Source organism: Chaetodon auriga, chromosome 18 (genome assembly GCF_051107435.1).
Source record: "Chaetodon auriga isolate fChaAug3 chromosome 18, fChaAug3.hap1, whole genome shotgun sequence".
In the NCBI taxonomy this organism is placed as follows: Eukaryota; Metazoa; Chordata; class Actinopteri; order Chaetodontiformes; family Chaetodontidae; genus Chaetodon; species Chaetodon auriga.
Genome location: NC_135091.1, coordinates 10,456,275 through 10,478,176, shown reverse-complemented (window position 1 = coordinate 10,478,176; position 21,902 = coordinate 10,456,275). Strand labels below are relative to the sequence as shown.

Here is a 21,902-nt window from a genome sequence, read left to right as displayed (position 1 = left end):
CTTCTCATGATGCTTACAAAGCATGTTGCCCTTCAGGGGTGTTCTTACATAAGAGGGGGAGAGACCACGTCCTGCTATTTTTACATCGGCAAACAAAGACGGGAAAAATATCCTTAAACGGTGGATTCAGATAGTGAAATGCATGCACGCAGCCCAATCTACAAACACGCAGAGAGAAGCAGACAAGAGGCGAGGAGAGTGTAAGCAAATAACGAATAATGAGCAAGGCTGATTCAACAGCCAACCAATATGCACATGAGCTGTCGTTCAATGAGCTGAGGAGGGGACATGAGTGTCGTGGAGAAGAGGCTGGTAGCATGAGAGAAAGCGTGACAAAGAGGAAGAAATGTGAATTTTTGTCACTAAGGCATGCAAAGAATGACAAAATCCATGGCATATAGAACCACAACATGAATTTATCCCCCTCTTCTCTCTGTCACGATGAGCACTGAGAATGTATCTTGAGGATATTGACGCACACACATAATGCACACACACTTTGCAGAGGCACATGTACAGCATAAACATTTTTTTGAACCATCTATCCATGTGCACTAAGTCAGACTCAAAGCATACATTCGATACAGTGTGGGTGGCAGCGAACACGGCTGGTATAATGCGACCAACATACTGAAGAACAGACCCAGCTGCCTTCAAATCCCTGTGACACAAGGCCAATCCGACATGCTATGAATCACAGTCAAACAGGCGCTGACGCTCGGCTACAAGGGGCTCAAGCTCAGAGCACCATTTCCTTACAGTAGCTCACCAATGTACTGCACAGTGAAGCCTATTCCAGCTGCCTTGCTTAATGTTCCAGTGTGCAGTGTCTGCGTTGATAATTCATTAGCCTACAAACTAAAGACTTTTTCCATCAATAGTCTGCAAAGTCAAAGCAAAGCCGACTACTTTTTTAATTAATGCTAATCAATGAACCATATATCAACATGCCCCAGTAACACCAGAGCTACAGTGAACAATAACACCGAGGGCATATTCTCATGATGTGAACTTTTAGCAGCACATATACTACTTTTCCTGTTTCCAGGGATGCATGAATCTACCACATGCTACCTAAAATATTGAAGAACAATGAAAACTAGGACAAGAAAATTAAGCATCTGTACCATGAGCTTCAGACATCACACAGAGTCATCACACACATAACAACAGTTAGCTCAACGCATTACAAATGCAGAGAGTACAATATTACCATGTCAAATATGACAGAAGAAAACTATTTAAGCAGAAAGACAAATGTACACAAAATAGGAATATATTACCAAAAATAAACATCTTCAAAGCAGCGTCTCCTTGTAAGCTAACGTTGTAATTTAACAGAGCAGTATATTCATGAGGGTCCAAGTTCCCGTAAAGCGTTTATAGGAGACATTACACTCCAGTGACAGCTGCAGTCTCTGACAAGAAAGCTTAGAGGAAGCGTGTTTGAAGAATGTAAGAAAACTGGCTGAACGCTGGATGCTTCACATAACTCACATGCTTGCACAGCCTGGAACACACACAAACACAATGGAGGAGTGATTGTTATCCTTACCGTACATCGATCGTGATGTTGGAGTCTCTCACTACAGACGCTTATGATTCCTTAATGCAGCTTCAGTCGCTCATACAGACACACCGCCGTGCCAAGAGGCACTGAAAACGCACACAGACACACACGGACGCACACACTCTGGGATAAATGCCTGCACGTGTGCTTGGAGCTAAAATGTGCACCGTGATTGGTGCAGAGCCTGGCTTGATGCAATGAATTACACACACTCTCCCTGCCGTGCAGACACGCACACACGCAGGCATACACACACGCGCACAAAAGGGGGCTGAAAGGCAACGTCAGAGAGAAGCGTGCCGTGATGACCTTGGATTTTCCCGTTTGTCTTCTGCAACAGCGCTCCTTCTAAAGGGGGTAGTGCAGATCTACATGCAGGCACACATACAAACACACCCACCTCACTTATAATCATTTCTCTCAGTTTCAGAGAAAGGAAGAAAAGGAGGGGGAGCGAATGAGAGACAAATGTACACCACAGGGATAGAAAGGGAGAAGACCTCCCACCCACGCAATCTCCTTTTCTCCCTCTCTCCACCCCCTGCTAGCATCACTCTTTCCCTCCTCTCCGTCATTAATCTTCCCATGCCACCTGCTTTACTTGCTCTCAGTTTTTCCTTCCATGCTTATGCAACTTTCTGCCCCATTTTCTAGCATAATACCAACATGTCTGTCTTGTCCCCTTTCTTCATTTTGTCAGGGTGGGAAATAAACTTCTTTTTGCTCTAACATCCACAACATCTGCCTGGAGGAAACCTCAAACATCCCAGCCATCAATCTTATAATCAGCCACTTTTCCAATGCAAATAAATTGCAGAAAATGTGTGATCGTATAACCGTATTTACTGGTATTTGCATTTTTAAAAATCTACAGAAATGTTCAAGATGCCACCGTTTGTTCTTTCTCTTCCAGGTTTAAATTTCCCAACCCATACTGAATAAATAAAGCACTTTTCAGCAGCTGGCTGACTTCTCGCTGATCCACGTGAATGCACCAAATAAGCAAACATTTCCAATCAATTCATGCTTTTATCTATGTTACCACACAGCCATAACTGTGAGAACCATAAAACCAGATATGATGTTCACATAATTGCTTCTAATGTACAAGTTTGCAGTGAAAGCACAAACCTGATGCTGCTGCAGTCTAGTGAAAGCATGAACAATCATTTGAAATAAAAATGTATGCCTATTCAACCTTTTTGGTACACATTGTCATTATTCTTAACTGCAGTTTAAAAATAACATTGCATGATTTTTCAAGCATTTAATAAGAGGTTTTAGATAAATCGCAAACAAAGCCAGCTTATATGGTGTGAGGAAGACAGGATCCACTCCAAAACTTGGTTTTGTAATTACCAAAAGTGCTCCGCTGTCATTGATTGCACAAGGAGAGGAGAGTGGGCTACACCAGGACTACTTCAATGAGTTAAAGATGGAGGTGAATTGTTCTCATTGGGTAACTAAAAAACAGATTCAATCGTAACTCCTTCAGGAGTCTCTACACATTTCACTTTCACTTTCATTTTTCTACTTGTGGTAAATAATAAGGGTCTTGTGTGATATCACTTTACTGGAATAATCGTCAGTCATCGACAATCAAGCTTTGTTATCCTCGTTCTCACTTCCCAGAAACCCTGATTGCTGGCATGATCATTAATATTCCCTGTGGTGTTATATGCATCTCTTTCTGATGGAAGAACCACAGTCCTCTAACAATTGAGAGCATGTACTGATGTAAAATTTTATGAATTAGTCAAAATTAAGGTATGAAGTAAAAAAGGACTGAACGAAATTTCCCTTTAATCAACACTTTTTGAGAGCAACTTGTGCCAAGTACCAATTACAGCCAAGCCTGTAGGCCTACTCAAGTGCTCAAGTACTCTCAACAAAAGATGAAATAAGCTGAATCAATTTTACAGGGGGCAGCTCAGAGCAAGTCAAACTCCAAACATTAATTTCCATTTGCAGCATGACATGTTTTTGCTGGGCATCATGGAGCCATATGGAAGAAAGCAACTTTCCAGTGAAATAATTCTCTGTTCATGCCACAGCAGAGAAGGAGCCAGAGAGAGAACAGAGGAGTGTTGTCACTTACCCTTGCCAACGCGATGGTCCAGAAGGGTACGACAGTCCAGTGCCAGCCTCTGAGAGGCTGGGACATCAGGCGCAGGCAAGGGCATGGCAGGCAAACAAATGCACACACAGCTCACAAACACACACACAACCAAACACACACTACTCCTTTCATAAACACAGAAAAGCTCCTAGCAAAGCCAAAAGCACACATGTAACACTACAAGAAGCAGGTTCTGGTTGGTTCTAACTTTTTTTTTTTTTTTTTTTTTTTTTTTTTTAAATATGCCTACCAATGCTCACAAAAATAATATGCCTTCAATTTCATAACTCTTTGGCAGAGAAACTAAATGCATACATTTACTCACTCACTCACAAGCATCCTCAACTGCTCAGTTTGGCTGCGATCAACATACACATGCACACTCAAACATACACTTTTCACTCGGTCAAGACCGAACAGAAAAGCCAACTGCAACTTCTGTGTAAAGTTTCACACAGACAAACTCACAAGAGTCCCTTCTGAGCACCAACTCGTATGTCCCTGTCTTGAGGCTTCTGAGTAATTAATGTTAGTACATACACAGACTGACCGAATTAACGAAGAGATTAGCGATTAGTCCTTCAATAGCAGCTCTGCCCTCTGTGTGCGCCTCTCTCATTAATAAACCTCTCACTGACACAATGGACCTCACTATCCACCCAAAGTCTCTCTCTCTCTGGGCAAGAGAGACAGGGAGACACAGTGAGTGGAGGATGCAGGGAGGCAGGGAGAGAGGGGCGCTGCGGGATAGCTATTCAGTCAGTGGGCTTGAAGTTCAAGGAATGTGGCCATCAGCAGATGCCAACACAGGCAAAATGTCAGGGAACTGATTGCTGTGCAAATTCACATATGACACACTGCAAGAACAGGCACATCACACACTAACACACACACATATACCCAGAACACTGATGCAATGTTTCACCCACAAAATATTTTCACAACCAGCAGTGAGTTATAATGGATTTGTATTCGGCAGCTAGTTTTAGCTTCCTCAGCAATCAACTTCTTCTGTATTGCCCAACATTCAACTCTTCAGGGCCGTAATTATGTCTTCTGGAAAAGAACAGGTGTTAACAATAGTCTGGTGCCGCCTACCTGTCATGTTGACTGCTTGTCACAAGGCGGCGTTGCTCTTCCAGGTTCACAGAGGCAGGGAGATGGGTGGCACTTCAGCCCCGAAACGAGTCTCCACCGGCGCTAAGAAAATCAGGAAAACCGCTGGATTGTCTTTGGCCTGTGGAAGTTAGTATGCCTAAATCAGCCGATGGGCAAATAAATATTGTTCGTATTTACATATGTTTAAACTTACCAAAATAGGGGAAATACCAAATGTAAACATTTAGACTACCTAACTAGGGGAAAGAAAACAGTGTAACTTACTGTAACATCTCATTTCAACGGACAGAAATTCCAAATCTTGACAGTTGCTGGTAAATTAATTTAACGCTAATATTAGCAATGCTAGCCGTTACAGGTTTCACACTAACTTTGACTTCGCGTGATCGATTTAAGTGTTTCGATATTTTTCCCCGATTTCGATCAGGTTTGGACTCAAACTTACGGTTGTCAAACCAAACAGGGCTAACTCATATTATTCAAAGCTAGCATCCGTCCACGCTAGCAGCTAAGTATGCTAACGTTAGCGAACTTGCTGTAAGAGAAGCCCCAGCAGCGCTTAACTGAACAACGTTAATTGGTGTCAACACCCATTACTTACCATGAAGTGAGCAAATTAAAAATCCTTAAAATGTGTGGCATACGGATAGTTAACGTCCACCACCTTGAATAAAGTTTGACAGGACACCATACGTTTAGTTACACCGGCGTTACTGCTGCTCAGGCGACCAGCTGTTACTGGCTAGCCGTTAATATGTGACAGCCTACTACTGTACAGCACCTTTACTAACGCTGAACAAATGGGACCTGTCCCTGCATTTATTTTCTGTCTAAATATAGACAAAATGAACAAAATATCATACAAATACTTGGCCAGATGTTTGACTGAATACGTGCTTTAATATTACAGCATTATAAGTGTATTGTGATAATGTTTTACAAATATATTAATTATAAATACGAATATAATACCATAGGGGTATGTAGTGGCGGAAGAAGTTTTCAGATCATTTACTTAAGTAAAAGCAGAAATACCATGGCCTGAAAATCTTCATTTAAAAGTGAAACCATGAATTCAAGATGTAACTTAGTAAAAGTATTATCAGCAAAATGCTCAAAGCATCAGAAGTAAAAGTACTCGTGATGCATAATGGCTCCTTTCACAGCTATATAAAACTGTTATGTTATTATAGAATATTATTCTGTTTTTATCACAAACAACTACATGTAAGAGCATTTTTTGTATACTGTTGTGTGGATTAGTAATACAGTACGGCATCATATCATATATGCATATCAAATGTTTTATGTCAAAAGTAAGTATAGTTAGCAAATACATGAAGTGGAGTTAAAAGTACAATATTTTCTACTGAAATGTGATTGAAAATGAATGATTACTGAAATCAATCAATCAATCAAACTGACTCTCAGGATATCTAAAAGTCTGTATTATGTAGGCTGTCTGTAGATGGCACATCCTGATTTTGCAGACTATTTTCTACCAGCTGGGGCCAGCAGTGAGTCAGGAGACTCTGATAAGAGATGGTTATGAGCAAAACAATCCCTTTCCTGAGATTATTATCATGCCTACAGATATCATTGCAGATTTCATTGCAATGAAATGTCTTTCAGGACAATATTTGATAATTGGTTTACAGGACATGCCACATTATCTGCCACCTCTTCGGAAGTCTAAACTCGGTGCTTCGCAGTGGACCACTTAGCATGCTAAGCTTTAATTCCCAGGGTCTCTTAACCCCACTAAGCCATCAGATCCCTGAGTCTTTCATGTGACAGTATTTTTGTCCTCCTATGCGTCACTCTGCTGCCGTCTCTTTATCTGTTCAGCCCCCTTCAGGTCGTTGTTGTTGAGGGACCCTTTTTAAGTGGGATAACACAACTGTAGTTATGTTGAGCTAATGACGCCTAAGCTAAACCTCAAAGCAAAGAGTCTGGGTGGTCGCAGTTTCAAGATAAACTTTTAATTGCAAGTAGTTGTAGGTAATCATTTGCAGATCTTTGCAGAAAATTCCAACCTCAAAAAAACTAACAAGTAATTCAGGGTGGTTGCATGGATGGGTTATCAAATCTGCCTGCAGGGAAAAGGCCCAGGCGCCAAAGCCAGACCATCTGTGATATGATTGCTATTTACATCTCTTGTCAGACAGGCTAAGGGCTCGGTCAGTATATTGAAACTCTAAATGAATAGCCTTTACATTCATTTTGAATATGTCCTCACCTTTAAAGAGGCCATTTACTCCTGTGGGGACCTTTGAGCCTTACTGTCACCCTGCCATATGGACTTCTGTCTTTGGGGGTCAGGGGTGCTCAGGTGGAGGAGGGGCCCTTTAGGTGTTTCTGCACAGGCGCTCACTTTCAGGAGCTTTTAGTAACCGCCGACAAAAGGTAGCATATATTCTTCATCCAATTGTAGTTCTGTCTCGCACGTTTGCCGTAGATACAAATAGATCTCTGTGTCCAGCAAAAGTGAAAAGTTTGGCCTGCAGAAAGGCCACGAGGTGTATGAGGATCAGCTGATTAGTGGACAGCCAAAGCGTTTGACCTTAATACTAATTAGCTTCTGGGGTTTTGCCCTTTAGTTCATCCTTACTCCTCCCTCAGGTGGACACAAGTTCACAGGCACTTAAATAGAGTCACTAAAGACAATTACAGATTGGATGTGAACCACAGAGACGTTCACAGGTGTTAAACTCTATGTTAGAATGATCTGCAAAGATTTACACTCTGTCTCTACTAACAGTGACCTCTCATCAAACATTTTCAGGGGTGCTGTGCTGAATGTTTGCTGTCAGCGAACTGTGCTGATGTGGTAACAGTTATAGTAGAACTAATTGCCTTAAACCTGGCAGCTATTTTTAGATGTACAGTAATCAGCAAGAAAGGTCTGAGCTGAGTAGTTACAGTGAGACAGATGGGAACTCATTAGATCAGTCTTAGAGGCCTTTTCTGCCTGGACACAATTAGCAAAGCGAGTCTCAAAAACTTTAACCAGCTTATAATCATTAGGGACCACGGGGCTGCTCATGCCATTAGCCCAGTGAGAGCTCATCACCATCAATAACTGAGATCTGTTTGTCTGTTTCAATACACCTGCTGTTCATATTATATTTTCTTTTCTTGGTCTTAGTCTGATTCTCCCAGTTTCTTTACCTTGTTGATATGCAACAAGGTAATGCACCAACAACTCAGTATGACACATAGTGCCTGTAGATTAGTCCTTGCATTGCATCATAATAATGAGCCTGAAACAAAAAGACACCGAGCAGCAGAGTAAATCCCTTTTTTCAGACTCTAATGAGGCCCTGTGGAGAAAATAAGTCAATCAACAAAGATCAAAAAGTAGCTTTGAAATGTTATTAGATATTTGTTTCGCTAAAACAGGTATAATGCTTATTTTAAATGCCTAAATGAATGCCCCTTTGGACAGTTTTGAAGCCCATTGAGAAGCAGCTACAGCACTACGTGAAGTTGTTTCATGCTGTAGCATTTTAATAAGGTCTGGATTGAAAAAAAAGTCCTTAGGTCCAAATGAACAACCCTGGTCGTGAGATAATCGGATGAACATGCCACTAGTGTTCTTTTAAAAACACCCCAAAGCTCACACAGTTGCTCGCAATTGTATGACACACAATGAAGCACACAACAGTGCATTTATTTAATGCATTTGTTTTCCAGCAAGGAATCAAAATATTTTCTTCAAAATGTTGGTCAGATGGATGTGTCACAGCCTGTCACACCATCTAAGAAACAAACAAGTTTAAGGCAGTTTCATTTGCATCCATTTGCGTTGAATCACCTCAGGGTGCTGTTACCGTGTGGGAGATGATTCATCTTCCATGCTTTCACAGTCTGCCTGGTTTTGTAGGCTTTTTGGTAATGTTTTTAACTGTTCACTGTTATGCTTCTAATTGCACATTTGCATACTGACATAACCACGAGCACTAAGGCAACATAGAGGTAGCGACTCTGCTTTAAATCTCTATGATGGCGTAAGGATTTGGAGTAGAAAGTAGTGAAAATGCAGAGTGTGTGAAAAAGCTTCCACCGTGATGCTGTTTAAAGTAAGCATCCACTCTGCTTTTAAATGATTGGATGTACCTGGCCCAAGTTTGAGAGCATTGCATTTATCTTGCCGTTGTCTTGGTGGCAATGATCTCAGCTTTACCGGCCAGTGAGAGTGGCTGCTGACTAAGTAATCCTCTTTGCACTCCTCACTCCTGCAGCTCTGCTTCGTGGCTCTTGCTGACTTCATTTCAAAACAGTCCAGGTGGTGACCTACAATTCTGCCACTGTGACTCTACGCATCTTGGCTGGACCTTTAAATCCCTCTCTTCATCAGTTTTGCACACTTCATCACAGTGGGGACTACTTCAAGTTTCATTTTTCCCTTTCATGGATTATGCCTTAATTTTCGGATCTGCGTGCGACTCCTGTGCGATGGAAAAAGTGGATTATGGCGGCCTGGTCCAATACATATGGCAAATGCTGGACATGAGGAGTGGATACACGATATGTAAAACAATACAGGTCAGTTTTGGAACTCTTGTTTGTCAGACCAATAGAAGGCCACAAGACTAACTGGGTGGATCTTTTCAATTCAAATAGTGTATGTGTTAAAATGTAATGAATAAGTCTGTATTTTATTGTAGTACTTAGTTTTGTAGTTTGCTCTTAAGTTATAATTGTCAGTGTGCCTGGCACAGCAAAGTAACAAGTAATCTTTCCACAGCAAAGACACTGTAATGTTTGCTGTGTGAACAATAAATATAAAATTAAATGCTGCCATGTAACAGCATTCACACACAAGGTGAATATTTCCAGCTGTCATAATTGCATAATGCATTAATTAAAATGCGGCTCTCCTAATATGAAGTGTTTTATTATATCGAGTCTGTGAAGTGTGGATACATGGTGAGAGTCGGACTGGTGACTGGACTGAGAGTGGGTGGGAGAGCAGCATCCAGAGCCAGAAGGACCTGGAGGAGTTTAACTCTGGGTATTAACCAGCTCAGGTCTAAATCTGGCCACCAGATAATTTGTTGTAAATCTGCCTTTCTTCTGGCACACTCTGTGTGGAGCCTGGCTCTTTCCAACATGCTGAACGTGCAGCAGAACCAGCTCCCTTTCCACATAAATCATCATTTTAAAAAGCATTTGAACATTAAAGATGCGTTGACGTGACTCTTTCTGGAAGGTGTGGACACTTTTAGTTGGAAACATGTCCTGTGTGGCCCTAGTGGTGGATCATATCAGGAGCCACAAAGGTTATGAAATCAATTACAGTATATTCACGCATCAAAAGAGCAAAGCAACACCTGCATCCTTCAACGTAACCCTGATGACATCGTTGTGACATCATCAGGGTAGTGGTATGAACCATGAGTAGCTTACTGAACTTTATAACACTGGTGTAGTGCCGCTTTAAGAATGAATGTTCATTGTCTTGATATAGTGAGGCCTGAAGCAAGTATGGCTCCGCACCAACCACCATCTTTTCCTTTTTCTTTCACCTCCAGCAGCATCTCCAGGCTGCTGCCTCCTCCTGATCGGAGACCAACAGATGAGGTCAGCTAAGGTCATCGCCATGGTGACCTTTGCTGAGACAACGCAGGTCTCCCCTATGGAGCTGCGTGAGCCGGCCTGCCTGACTGCGACCCTGTCCCCCGGGCTGCGGCGGAAAAAGATGCTGTGGCAGAACGCTGTAAAACACATCATTATCCAGCAGGAGCTCAGCGCCCAGGTGACTGTTTATCCCACAGCAGTGGTGCTATGTCCATTTAATCAAATACTGTACTTAAGTACAGTGTTGAGGTACTTACATTTTCTGCTACTTAATCCTTCTACTGTACTACATTTATAGGACAGATTTGTTTTCTATTGTTTTATACATATTCCCCTTGAGTACTGGTTCCCAACCTGGGAGTTCTGACCCCCACTTCACAAGCCTTCTTGATTTTAAGGGGTGTAAATAAAAACTTTAAAAATATATACGGTAGGCCTATATCAAGAACTGTATCACGTAGATAAAAGGACACCTACTTTTTCAGTGGCCATTATGAGTTTGTTTTCCACCATAAAGCCATTCCTTGACCATTGCTACCTTCTGGTCACTTGTTACAGGAATGGTATGTAGTTCAGCAAAAAGAAGCAGAGCAGGAAAAATGTGCCATGTTCCAGTAAACATGTCTGATTATCTGCTGTGTTAACAGGTGGGTGTGGAGCCAGCCCGTAAAATCTTTGTGACGGACACCTACATGGAGGAGATCAACAAACAAATCCGCAACAAGGCCTCGCGTGGGGTCACAAAACGGCGCTCCTCCACATTCAGAGTGCACGCTTCCCACTCCCGCGGCTCCACCTGCACCAACACCAGCATCAGGAGTTCTATCAACGACTACGCCAGCGATGCAGACTTCTTTCTGCACTGGGGCCACACAATCCGTGGAGTCTACATACCCACCCTGAGGCACACCTTCAAGTCTCGTGACCTGGAGAAACTCTACCAGCAACACTACTCCCACCAAAGACGCAACTCTCTGGCCATCACCAATGTAATTGATGCAGTGGCCAAGCTACATGTGTTGGTTCTGTACCTGGTTCTGACCCCTGAGGAGGTCACTGACATTCTGCGAGGCTGCCTGACCGGCATTTTCATGGTGTTAGCTATAGCACTGTGCATCATAGTGTTAACCTGCAAAGACTCCATGTCCCCGCGATGGCTTCACTGTGCCGGCCTCGCTAGCTGGCTGTCGCAGACCACACAGGTGCTGGGAGGACTGGTGTATGGACTTGAAAACGACCCTTCGTGGTATGTTCTGTTCACATTGTTCGCCACGTACACGCTGCTGCCGTTACCTCTGCTGTGGGCCATATGCGCCGGCTCGCTCACCACAGCGCTGCACCTTCTGGTGGAGCTGGTGCGCTGCTACAATGACGTCGTGCTTTTGAGAAAGGTGAGGTCAGTTAAAAAGTGCACCTGGATATTATGCAGAATAAGCTAAGTTTTAACCATGCAGCTGACTTATTTTACTGTTACTGAAAGTAGCTTATATCCCTTTATTGTAACAGCTTTCTTTATTACTCCCATCTACAGCCCCAGATATTGTCTCCAGGCTTACTAAACATACACATTTTCCCTCTGGCATCCCTCATGAAGAAGATGACCCAGTTTTTTATTTCTTATCCTCTTCTTAGACCACATGCAGTAGGTTTTCCTGGTCAATTTTAATAGTATGAATGCGAAATCTCTCTTGGATGCAGGTGTTTGCCAAATTCCTGCTGTACCTGGGTATGAACACAGCTGGCCTGTTCATCCACTACCTGACAGACCATGCCCAGAGACAGGTTTTCCTCGAGACACGGCGCTGCATTGAGGGTCGCCTCAAACTAGAGCAAGAGAACCAAAGACAGGTACAGCGACTGGTGCCCTGATGCTTTAGATTCGCCATGGTGGAATATAAAGACAGAGACGTGCTGTATGCTGGCCAATGTTGACTGTTATCACTGTTCTCCAGACCTCAAGAGACGGTCTTCACCAATATTTATTTTTCAGAGGATTAAGTGCCTCGTAAAATTCTCCTCTGACCCGTGTATAAACAGGCATTATGCTGGTTATACGCTGTCAAATAGAGTTTACTGTTTTTCCACACAGGAGCGTCTGGTGCTGTCCATCCTGCCTCGCTTTGTTGCCTTGGAGATGATCGCTGACATGAGCGCTTTGGAAGATGAACTCAATCCTCACGAGTTTCACAAGATCTATATCCACCAGTATAAAGATGTCAGGTACACACACAATGTTTTTATGTTAGTATTTACAAAGCTTATATAAGAGGATTTCAATGTTTTTGTTATAGGACTTCATGTCACAAAGTCTTCACATTCAGTCTTGCGTGTGTCTACTGGAACCAAACACTTCAAGAGGAATTTCTATTACAATACCACTTCTTTAACAACTCTCTCTTTCTCCTCTTCGCAGCATCCTTTTTGCAGACATCAAGGGATTCACTCTGTTGTCCATGAACCTGTCAGCCCAGGATCTGGTCCGAACCCTCAACGAGCTCTTTGGACGCTTTGACCGACTGGCAGACGTGAGAATTTGAGCTCATTTGCCTTCAGGTGACATATAATTGACACAAACTCTATTCTATCAACAATTTATTTCCTCTTTTCTCTGGCGTCTTGTCTTGTCCTCATCACAGGAGCATCACTGCCTGCGGATAAAGATACTGGGAGACTGTTACTACTGTGTGTCGGGGGTCCCTGAGCCACAGCGTGCCCATGCACGCCATTGTGTTGAGATGGGCCTGGCTATGATCAACACCATACGGTCAGTCTTAACTCACTGGAGTTTTTGAGGAGTTGTCATGCTGTCTCTTGCAAAAGAACTATCAATTTAATGTCACTTCTTTTGAAAAAAGAAAGAAAATAAACAGCTACAACTCTTGGTCACCAGGTACGTACGGAAACAGCTGAAGTTCGACATGGACATGAGGATCGGGATCCACTCGGGCTCTGTCCTGTGTGGGGTGCTGGGCCTGCAGAAATGGCAGTTTGACGTCTGGTCCTGGGACGTGGGCATTGCCAACATGCTGGAGGCCGGAGGCGTACCTGGGTGAGTGGTCTGTGCTACGAGTGATCGGCAGAGTAGCACTCTGCCTGCGTGCATTTGTCCTCTCGTCCCCTTGGTTTTCGACATTAGACGATGGTGGACAGGCTGCAGGTGGATCATTCATTTCTTCTGGAGAGGATTCCTCTGTGCATCACCGATCATTTTCTGTTCTCTCTCATCCAGACGCATTCACATCTCAAAGGCCACCCTTGACTATCTAGAAGGCACCTACAAGACAGAGGAAGGTCACGGCCGTGACAGGAACGAGTTCCTGAACAAACACAACATCGACACTTTCCTCATCTGCCCTCAGGAGGGAAGGGACAAAGTTGACCACGCCGAGCCCCCCAAAGTCCTGAAAACGAATCGAACCTGGAACCCAGAGATGCCCTTTGGCAATGTCATTGACATGAACAGTGTAGGTGAAGGGATGCAAAACTCATAGTCATATCTGACATTCTTTAACCATAAAAGATGAAGTTCGTCTACACCCTCCTGAGTGATCTCATACCGTTTCGTTCTTGTCGTGCAGATCCTGGCCTCCTTTACGAACGGCTCGCTGGGCAACATATGGCAGTCCTCCTCCAAGGAGATTAACAAACGCATCAAACATGCCATTGAGGTTCGAAGCAGTGACCGCATGCACAAGGAGCACATCACTCCTCTGACCCTGGTGTTCAAAGACACACACATCGAAGATAAGGTGAGCAGGCGTAGACGGTGGGTCAGACAGTGTTCGGTAGGATGAAATAAACAATGTTGATTGACCTGCCTCTGATCTCTTTTGGTTGGTCCAGTTTTCCCAAATGAGAGATGAAATGTTCAACTCCAACCTGGTCTGCTCCTTCATCATGCTCCTCTTTCTCATGGCAGTCCAGACGCTCATTCCTGCGCCCAGGTAGGACGACACCGGCAACGCTAGCTAGCTAGCAAAGTTAGCACTTAATTTTTTATGGCTTTATTAGACTTGAATGGTTCATTTACGCCCTTTTATTCAAAGGCTGTAAAGTTTCTATTGAATATGTTCAAGGTCAATAATATTCTCACATTAATATTACCTGGTCAGTGATTTATATTTTCTCCTGTGTAATAAACACTAGATGATGTGTCATGTTCTTGGCACTTTAATAGCAGATAAGTTATGGATTGCATCTCTAAGTTAGAAAAAGAAATAATAAATCTTCTGTGGGAAGTTATAAACAATCATTTTTTCTGCTTTTTCTAATTGAAATTATCAGCTTTCGTGCACGTGTTGGTGTAAACCTGCTTACTGATTTTAAAGCCATATGTGTAGGATTACATGTTTTTTCCTTTGGTGCTATCTGGAGATACTATGGAGAATGAAGTATTATTTGAAGTTCACGTCCACTTAAATTCCCACTTTTTTCAGAGCATATGTCACGCCTCTTGTTTCTTAATTCCTCCCTGGTTTAACATCTTCCTCCTCCGTTCTTCGTCTGCAGGCTGCTCCCGGCCGTCCTGCAGTTCTCGGTCTTCCTGCTGGCCTACATGCTGCTGCTGCTGTTGGCCCTGGCTGAAGAGTTCAAGTGCACTCCTGCAGCGCTGCAGCACTTCTGCTGCTGGATCCACGAAAACAACAGCGCCCGCAACCTCCTCACCCTCACCGCCATCGTCATCAACTTTGGCTTGGTCTCTACTGACATGGTGAGAGTCAGTGCAGGGTCAGTTTTATATGCATGAATATCTTGAATAAAGTTTATTTTCCTTGCCACAACTTCTCTTTATCTTCTCTTTAATCTTTAATATGTCTAAGTAAGAAATGTGCATCTGTTTCATTGTGACGCTCCTGCTTGCAGTCTTTTGTCAGTTGTACAAAGTTTTTGTGATTTCTATGTTTTGTCTCCAGCTGTGGTGCATTCTCACAGACACAGGAGACGCTGATGTAATGGACAGAGCCAACACGGCCTCACGTCCGCTCACCGTCTGCACTTACCCCGAGGTAAGGACGGCAGAAGTTTGTCATCACGAGTTTCAAGCAAACAATGTCATCAAAACACGTCTTCTCTCCCTCCGTCTCCTCAGGTCTTTGTATTGAGCGGTGTCATAGCCATGGTGACCTGTGCCGTCTTCCTGCGTCTAAACTCTATGCTGAAGCTGGCGGTGTTGCTGCTGGCGGTGGCTGTCTACTCCTACCTCATCCACCTGGCCTTCCACACGCTCACACGCCACGATATGCCGCACAGGTCAGCGTCAGCTCAGGCTGTGGTCGCGCAATGACTCTGGTCTCTCTAGTCATGTCCCTACATTCCATCTCTCTCCATTAATGTGTGCTCAGGTCTCACTATGTCAGGAGAAAAGGGATTTCCATCCTTCTCATGGCCATGTTTATTGTTGCGGTCTTCTACAATGGACGGCAGGTACAGTCTTCCCTGTTTTGAGCACCCTGCTGCTTAGTTCACTCTGAATCTGTTGACTGCCAAACTGAGCAGATGGGTAAAGGAGTGTGTCGCACGCAGGCAGGTGACCTCTGGTGCTTTTATGTCTCCTTTGCTTTCCAGTGGGAGGCCACTGCCAGACTGGACTTCCTGTGGCGACTGCAGGCCCAGCAGGAAGTGGAGGACATGAGGGAATTGCGGGAACACAACGAGTGTCTGTTGCACAACATCCTGCCCATGCATGTGGCGCGACATTTTCTGGACCGGAGCAAGAACGACGAGGTGCAGAAAACATGGCCGCTGACTAAATATAGGGAAAATAACTGAAGTCAAGAGTGTATTTGCTGTTGCTATAGTTTTAATATTGTTGATTGTTGATCTTCATATCCTTGAATGTTGAAATAAATGTAACGGTGTGTGTGAAAGACGCAGCATTATGATGAAGACAGTGTAGATGAAAATATTTGTGAATAAACATATTCTACTGAAGGGAAGTTGAGCAGCCTCTTCCCTCCATAACTTCATGTCATACTGATCAAATCAACCTGTATAGAAATCAAACAAAGAAGAACAGCCGGTCAAGATGAAAGTGACTGACACCATTTCCATTTCAGGAGCTTTACTCGCAGTCCTATGATGAAGTCGGTGTCATGTTTGCCTCCATCGCTGGCTTCAATGAGTACTTCGAGCAGAAAGAGATCAAACACGAGGGAGTGGACTGCCTCCGGCTTCTCAATGAGATCATTGCTGGCTTTGATGAGGTGAGAATGGAGCTGAAAATGAATGTGTGTTTGTTAGATTCATACTGTGAATAAGAGCAATCAAAAGATTTACATTGTATACAGTATCTGTGGTATATGTATATATGTGGAATTCACCTTCCACCTTAGCTGATAGTGGGGTTTAATCCAAGATATGCTGTTGACAAATGGGATTTGTACCCAATGAATAACTCAGCTGCTATGTACAATATGAGATACGAGGTAGGATTTTTGTGTAACTTTGCCTCTTTATCTCTAAACGTTTCTTCTGCCAAGCTGTTGGAGGAGTCGTATTTCCGCTATGTGGAGAAGATAAAAACCATTGGGAGCTGCTACATGGCTGCTTCTGGCTTAGCTCCAGACAGGCAGGTGGGAGATCCTCTGCACGTTCAGCGGTTTTGTCTTTGTTTGGACTACATCTGTCCTCCCATCATACATTCTCCCCTCCCTCCCTCTCTAACCACCTATCCATCTCTCCCTGTTTCTGTCTGTCTCTGTCTCAGGCGTCTATGGATGAATGGAATCACCTGAGCGAGTTGGTTTTGTTTGCGTTGGCAATGCAAGAGACCTTGAAAGAGATTAACAGGCACTCTGCCAAAAACTTTCAGCTGCGTGTGGGTAAGTGGCTGCACCTACACCTACGCACACACACACACACACACACACACACACACACACACACACGTAAACAAAGGCCGGTTGATATAAACGGCTCTCTGCAGGGATTTCCGGTCTCATTGACTTAATACTAATTAATTATTTGTCGAAAGTGAATTACTGGTCTGTGATACAGGCATTGCTCACGGGCCCGTGGTGGCGGGGGTGATCGGTGCCACCAAGCCGCAGTATGACATCTGGGGATCAACCGTGAACCTGGCCAGCCGCATGGACAGCACAGGTGTGAGCGGGCGCATCCAGGTGCCCGAGGCCACACGCAAGATCCTGGCTGAGTGGGGGTTTGTCTTGGAGCTCCGTGGAGAAATCTTTGTCAAGGGGGTGAGCGGTTTTGTCTGTCCTGTTGTCCCTGCAGTGGTTAGGATTAGGGTTAGGGGTTTCATTTGCTGTCATCCATATGGGTGCCCACAGCTCCAATGATGATGTCACTGGATAGGCTCAAAGTTCAGTCAGGTTTGGTAAGGGTCAACTTCTACAGTACAGCTAATGGGCAGGCTCAGGCTTTTCTGATCGCTCAGAGTTCATATGTTGACATGTGTCATTTTTACAAAAGGGTGAGGCAAATGTCACCTTTCTCATGTTTTGTTTGTGGACATAGAGCACTGAAATGCACTACAAATAGAGTCATTCACTATTTTTGAAAACACAAGAGTTTTATTGCATCCCCTTTATTGTCTTTTGTCTCACAGTGGTGTTAAATTAACCACTGCACATCAACCTCATAAGGTGCCTGACTTCATACTCACTTACATGCAGCACTAACTCAAGTAAAAGTAGTAATACTGCAGGACAGAAGTGCTCTGTCTCGAGTAAAAGTCCTGCATTCCAAATTTTATTTAAGTAAAAGTACAAAAGTATTGGCATCAGAATATACTTAAAGCATCCAAAGTAAAAGTACTATTTATGCAGAATTATATCTATGACATTACTGGACAATAATGTATTTATTAGTTTATTGTTGCAGCTGGTAAAGTTTAAGCAAATGTTAATTACTGTAATACTATCTCATAATGTACTACTTGATTGTATTAAGGAGCTTAATTGTATTTTGTATCATAATTATTTTCATAAAATGGAAATACTCAAGTAAAGTACTACAGCTTTTGGTATGTCGCAGTATTAAAAGCACAGGTGTAAATGATCAGAATAAAGATGGCTGAATTCCATTTAGCTCCTTCAGCCTCAGGTCCTGGCTCAGTGCATGCTGGCTCACTGTCACACCGTCATGACTCGCTGGGATTAGTAACACATGCTGCTGTTCCAGTGACTCATCCGAGCGATCCAGCATTCACAATACCGAAGCCCTGAAACCTGCGTGCTTGAATCCAAAACAGTTGCTATTAATGTTGGTAGTTACACATTTTTCTGCTGTGTTGAAAAACATGTAGTGAAGAAAAGACATTTACAGGAAACCTGCATCTAAATTCAACCTGAGACAAGGTCCAGTCAGTGTTGATAGCTGGAAACACCTCAGTCAGGGATCAGAAGCTCAACTGTACTCAGCACAAGAAGACAGTGAAGCGGGGGGGCCATCTGCTGGTGAAAAGGAGACTGTTCAGGGAGATGAGATTAGAGGATGAAGTGTGTGGATATTACTGCACTGTAACTACATTTGTGATGTTGGCAGTAAAAATCTTGAGGGTCGTTGACAAAGGGTGTGACCTCTGCGACCTCTGCTCTGTCATCGTAGGTGAGCGAGCGACAGGGGAAAGTCCGCACCTACTTCCTCAGCACCGTGCGCAGCAAGAGAGGCAACTGTGGAACAGATGGCCACTTTGTGGGGCGGACAGGAGGACGCATGACGCTAGCAGGAGTGGTGTACGGTCTCGTCCAGGCCAGACACAAGGAAAAGATGAGAGAGACCAACGGGGGGTTCGGTCTGACTCCCCGCCCCCTTCAATGCTGAGAGGGCTCTTCAGGTCAGATGATGGCCGGCGGAGGAGGACACAGTCCAGCCTGATGGTTTCTGCTGGTTTACAGTTTTGATATTTTCTGTTTCAGACTTTGCCATAATTACATTAGCTGCACAAACAGAGAAGAGGGTGTAGCTGGTAGCCAAAGGATCCAAATCCTACCCGAGCCTTTCTCCCTGTTTCCTCCATGACTGCGTCCTCCTCTGCTTTCCTGTCATCTAAGAGAAGAAACATTAAATTTTTGGGTTGTTTTGTGCTTAAGAAAACTCATCCACGGACAGGTTTCACATAAAGTGGTGTGTTAGAGGACTTAACTGTCCTGCTGGCCTCTGTTAGTCTGAATAAGCATCTTGAGAGATCTGCTTTCTGTTTTTTTTATTGCCATATCGACACGTAATAAGCACTGTTTTCAGTTCATGCTGAACAAAACTAATAAAGGCCAACATGTCTTGTCATGGGGAGCTGGGATAATCCTCCAGCAAATCCTCAAACCTATAAGCCAAAACACAGAGTACCTCGAAACAACCAACCTCTCATAGACTACCAATGGCCTATATAATATAGTGTTTCATACTGAGTGTCAGTCTTACAATTCAATACATTTTGTATTGTGAGCTTGATGCATTATGACAGCTGAGCTACTGCTATTCAAGCTTTTCAAAATATCTGCTTCAGCGGGACTTCCGTCTCCTCATTTCACTCCATCTGCTCCGTTTCATACTGTAATTCATTTTTCTGTAGATACTCTTCACCTGTGTGTAGCTCCCATCGAAGTGTTGCTTCTTGTCAGCTTTCTTGTCAATGCTGCTCTGGCTTTCTTAGATTTTTTTGTCAAACATGTGAATGTGACAAATCACACCGCAGCCAATTCAGTTTTGCCTCAGATCACGACCACTCTCACTTCCTTTACTTAACAGCAGTTACATTTCCAGCGTAGCGGTGGAACTCAACAAAGAGGTGCGTGTTTATCTGTTGAATTACCTTTTATGCCAAAACCCACATCCCACATCACTCTTCTTCTTGAATATGAAAAGCAAAGGACACAGATGGTTGTTTTGATGTGTAATAATGATGTAATAACATGTTATATAGTAGGCCTGATGCATATTGTCACTGTCATATAAAAAAAAGTGTTATTGCAAATTGTTGTATGATTTTTTTTTTATGTTGCAACTGAAGGATGACAAACTCTATGGGACATCTGAGGATATTTATTGGGTCTAAATGTTAATCCATGATCAAAATGTAGAAAAATAAGTGAAAATCTTCATTCATGTGTGTTGTATAGCTCAGGTTTATAAAACATTACTGGACTGGGCCTTTAAAATAAGGCTGTTTTCTCAAAGTTTGGCATCTTGGAAATGTTATATATAACAGCAAAATAGGGTGTTATTAATTTTTTCTTGGCACGTTATATTTGTTTTTTCATCATTTTTACAAAAACATTTAATAGTCTACATTTTCTGCTAATAAAACCAGGAATGACAACAAAACTGAATGGTGTTGTTTTGTTTTAATTGTGCACGATTCAATCTGATGCATTCAAATGCCCAGGTTTCCTTTATGCAGAGTGCATTTACACATCATTCATCTTTTCCTCCAGCTGGACAAGTCTGTATTTAAGTTTGGTCCTGTCAAAATAGGGGCTTAAGTTATTTTACTGTCATTGTATCACAGTCGGAAATGTTTGGAATGTATAAAAATGTGTGTCCTCCAGTAGGAGCTGTGTATGATAACATACCATCATCAGCAACCAAGAAGTGGGATGATTTTTCCTGCAGCTTCATTTTGAATGAGGCGACAAAGGCACATCCAGGCTTTAGTATGTTAGAGGTTGTCTTGCTGATATCCAGCCACTACCACAGGGAACACAGACTACAGATGTACTGAAATTAAATGTATTATTTAAAGCAGACAGGGATGGTGTATCAAAGATTGATTTTCTTCAGTATTTACCGCAAACTGATTCATCTCTCCGTTATGTGGAATAACAATCCAGAAGAGGTTCTTTAAAAACAAAAATAACTCAAAGTGTGCCTCCAGTATGCTCAGAGCTGACTTTGTTTGCAGGACGAGTTCTCTTGACTCGATTATTTCTGGCTGCGACTCGCGCGGGTATTTTACGGGCGAGTCCTCGATCGTTTATTGTAAAAGATGGATCACTAGTAGTTGTAAACATTGGTTCTTTCTGGGAGATTGACCTCTATGTTTCTGTTTACGTTTTTCTGAGGAAGATACAGAAACATAACCATCATTAATGTATAGAGTGGCGTCTAATGGCCCTGGCACACCTTTAAAGAAACAGACAGATATTTGAATATGAGGATTTCAAATATACTGAGGTTGTTCATTAAAACACACCACACACTCCCTTAAGAGATATGGACAAGTCTATTTTTTCATGTTTCATTTAATTCTTCTGTAGTTTCTGAGTTTCTGTAAAATTTGTCTCACTAATCGTTCTTTCAGTGTCTCAATACTGTCATACAGTAAATAGGGAGAAATACCATTTACTATATTTTGATTTAAGTTAAAGCATTCAGAAGCCACCAAGTTTCTTCAACAACTGTATGTTTGCTCATATAGATCAATATCTGATACTGTGGCTGTTTTAAATCCTTACGATCTAGTGCAGGTTAACATTAGTAAGCAAGACTAATGTTAATGTTGAATGGAGAGCTGCTGATGCTTTGTGGTGAAGTTTTGGTGTCAGAAAACGT

The 21,902-nt window shown here is 42.9% G+C and overlaps 2 protein-coding genes across 5 annotated transcripts in view; one reads left to right on the top strand and one right to left on the bottom strand.

Moving 5' to 3' along the window:
• Nucleotides 1-5,569, bottom strand: part of LOC143336783 (protein EFR3 homolog B) — a 30,147-nt gene extending 24,578 nt beyond the window's left edge. The window contains exons 1-2 of one of the 4 annotated variants that reach the window (XM_076757114.1): nt 5,410-5,569; nt 4,788-4,926 (exon numbers count right to left, since the gene is read on the bottom strand). In XM_076757114.1, coding sequence (XP_076613229.1) covers nt 4,788-4,794 — 7 coding nt within the window. In that variant the 5' untranslated portion in view covers nt 4,795-4,926; nt 5,410-5,569. Of the gene's footprint in view, nt 1-1,283; nt 1,471-1,555; nt 2,635-3,668; nt 4,752-4,787; nt 4,927-5,409 lie in introns of those variants that run through there. The other 3 variants (XM_076757111.1, XM_076757115.1, XM_076757113.1) reach the window with 3 other exon arrangements.
• Nucleotides 5,570-9,102: 3,533 nt separating this feature from the next.
• On the top strand, nt 9,103-20,641 carry LOC143336782 (adenylate cyclase type 8). Its single transcript, XM_076757110.1, has 21 exons — nt 9,103-9,356; nt 10,346-10,569; nt 11,039-11,782; nt 12,090-12,239; nt 12,481-12,611; nt 12,805-12,916; nt 13,028-13,155; nt 13,282-13,440; nt 13,621-13,855; nt 13,970-14,140; nt 14,235-14,335; nt 14,901-15,102; nt 15,305-15,397; nt 15,481-15,641; nt 15,734-15,815; nt 15,957-16,115; nt 16,448-16,594; nt 16,871-16,963; nt 17,098-17,212; nt 17,388-17,590; nt 18,960-20,641. The coding sequence occupies exons 2-21, from the start codon at nt 10,390-10,392 to the stop codon at nt 19,173-19,175; spliced, it is 3,582 nt and encodes a 1,193-aa protein (XP_076613225.1). The 5' UTR covers nt 9,103-9,356; nt 10,346-10,389; the 3' UTR covers nt 19,176-20,641.
• Nucleotides 20,642-21,902: the final 1,261 nt, after the last annotated feature.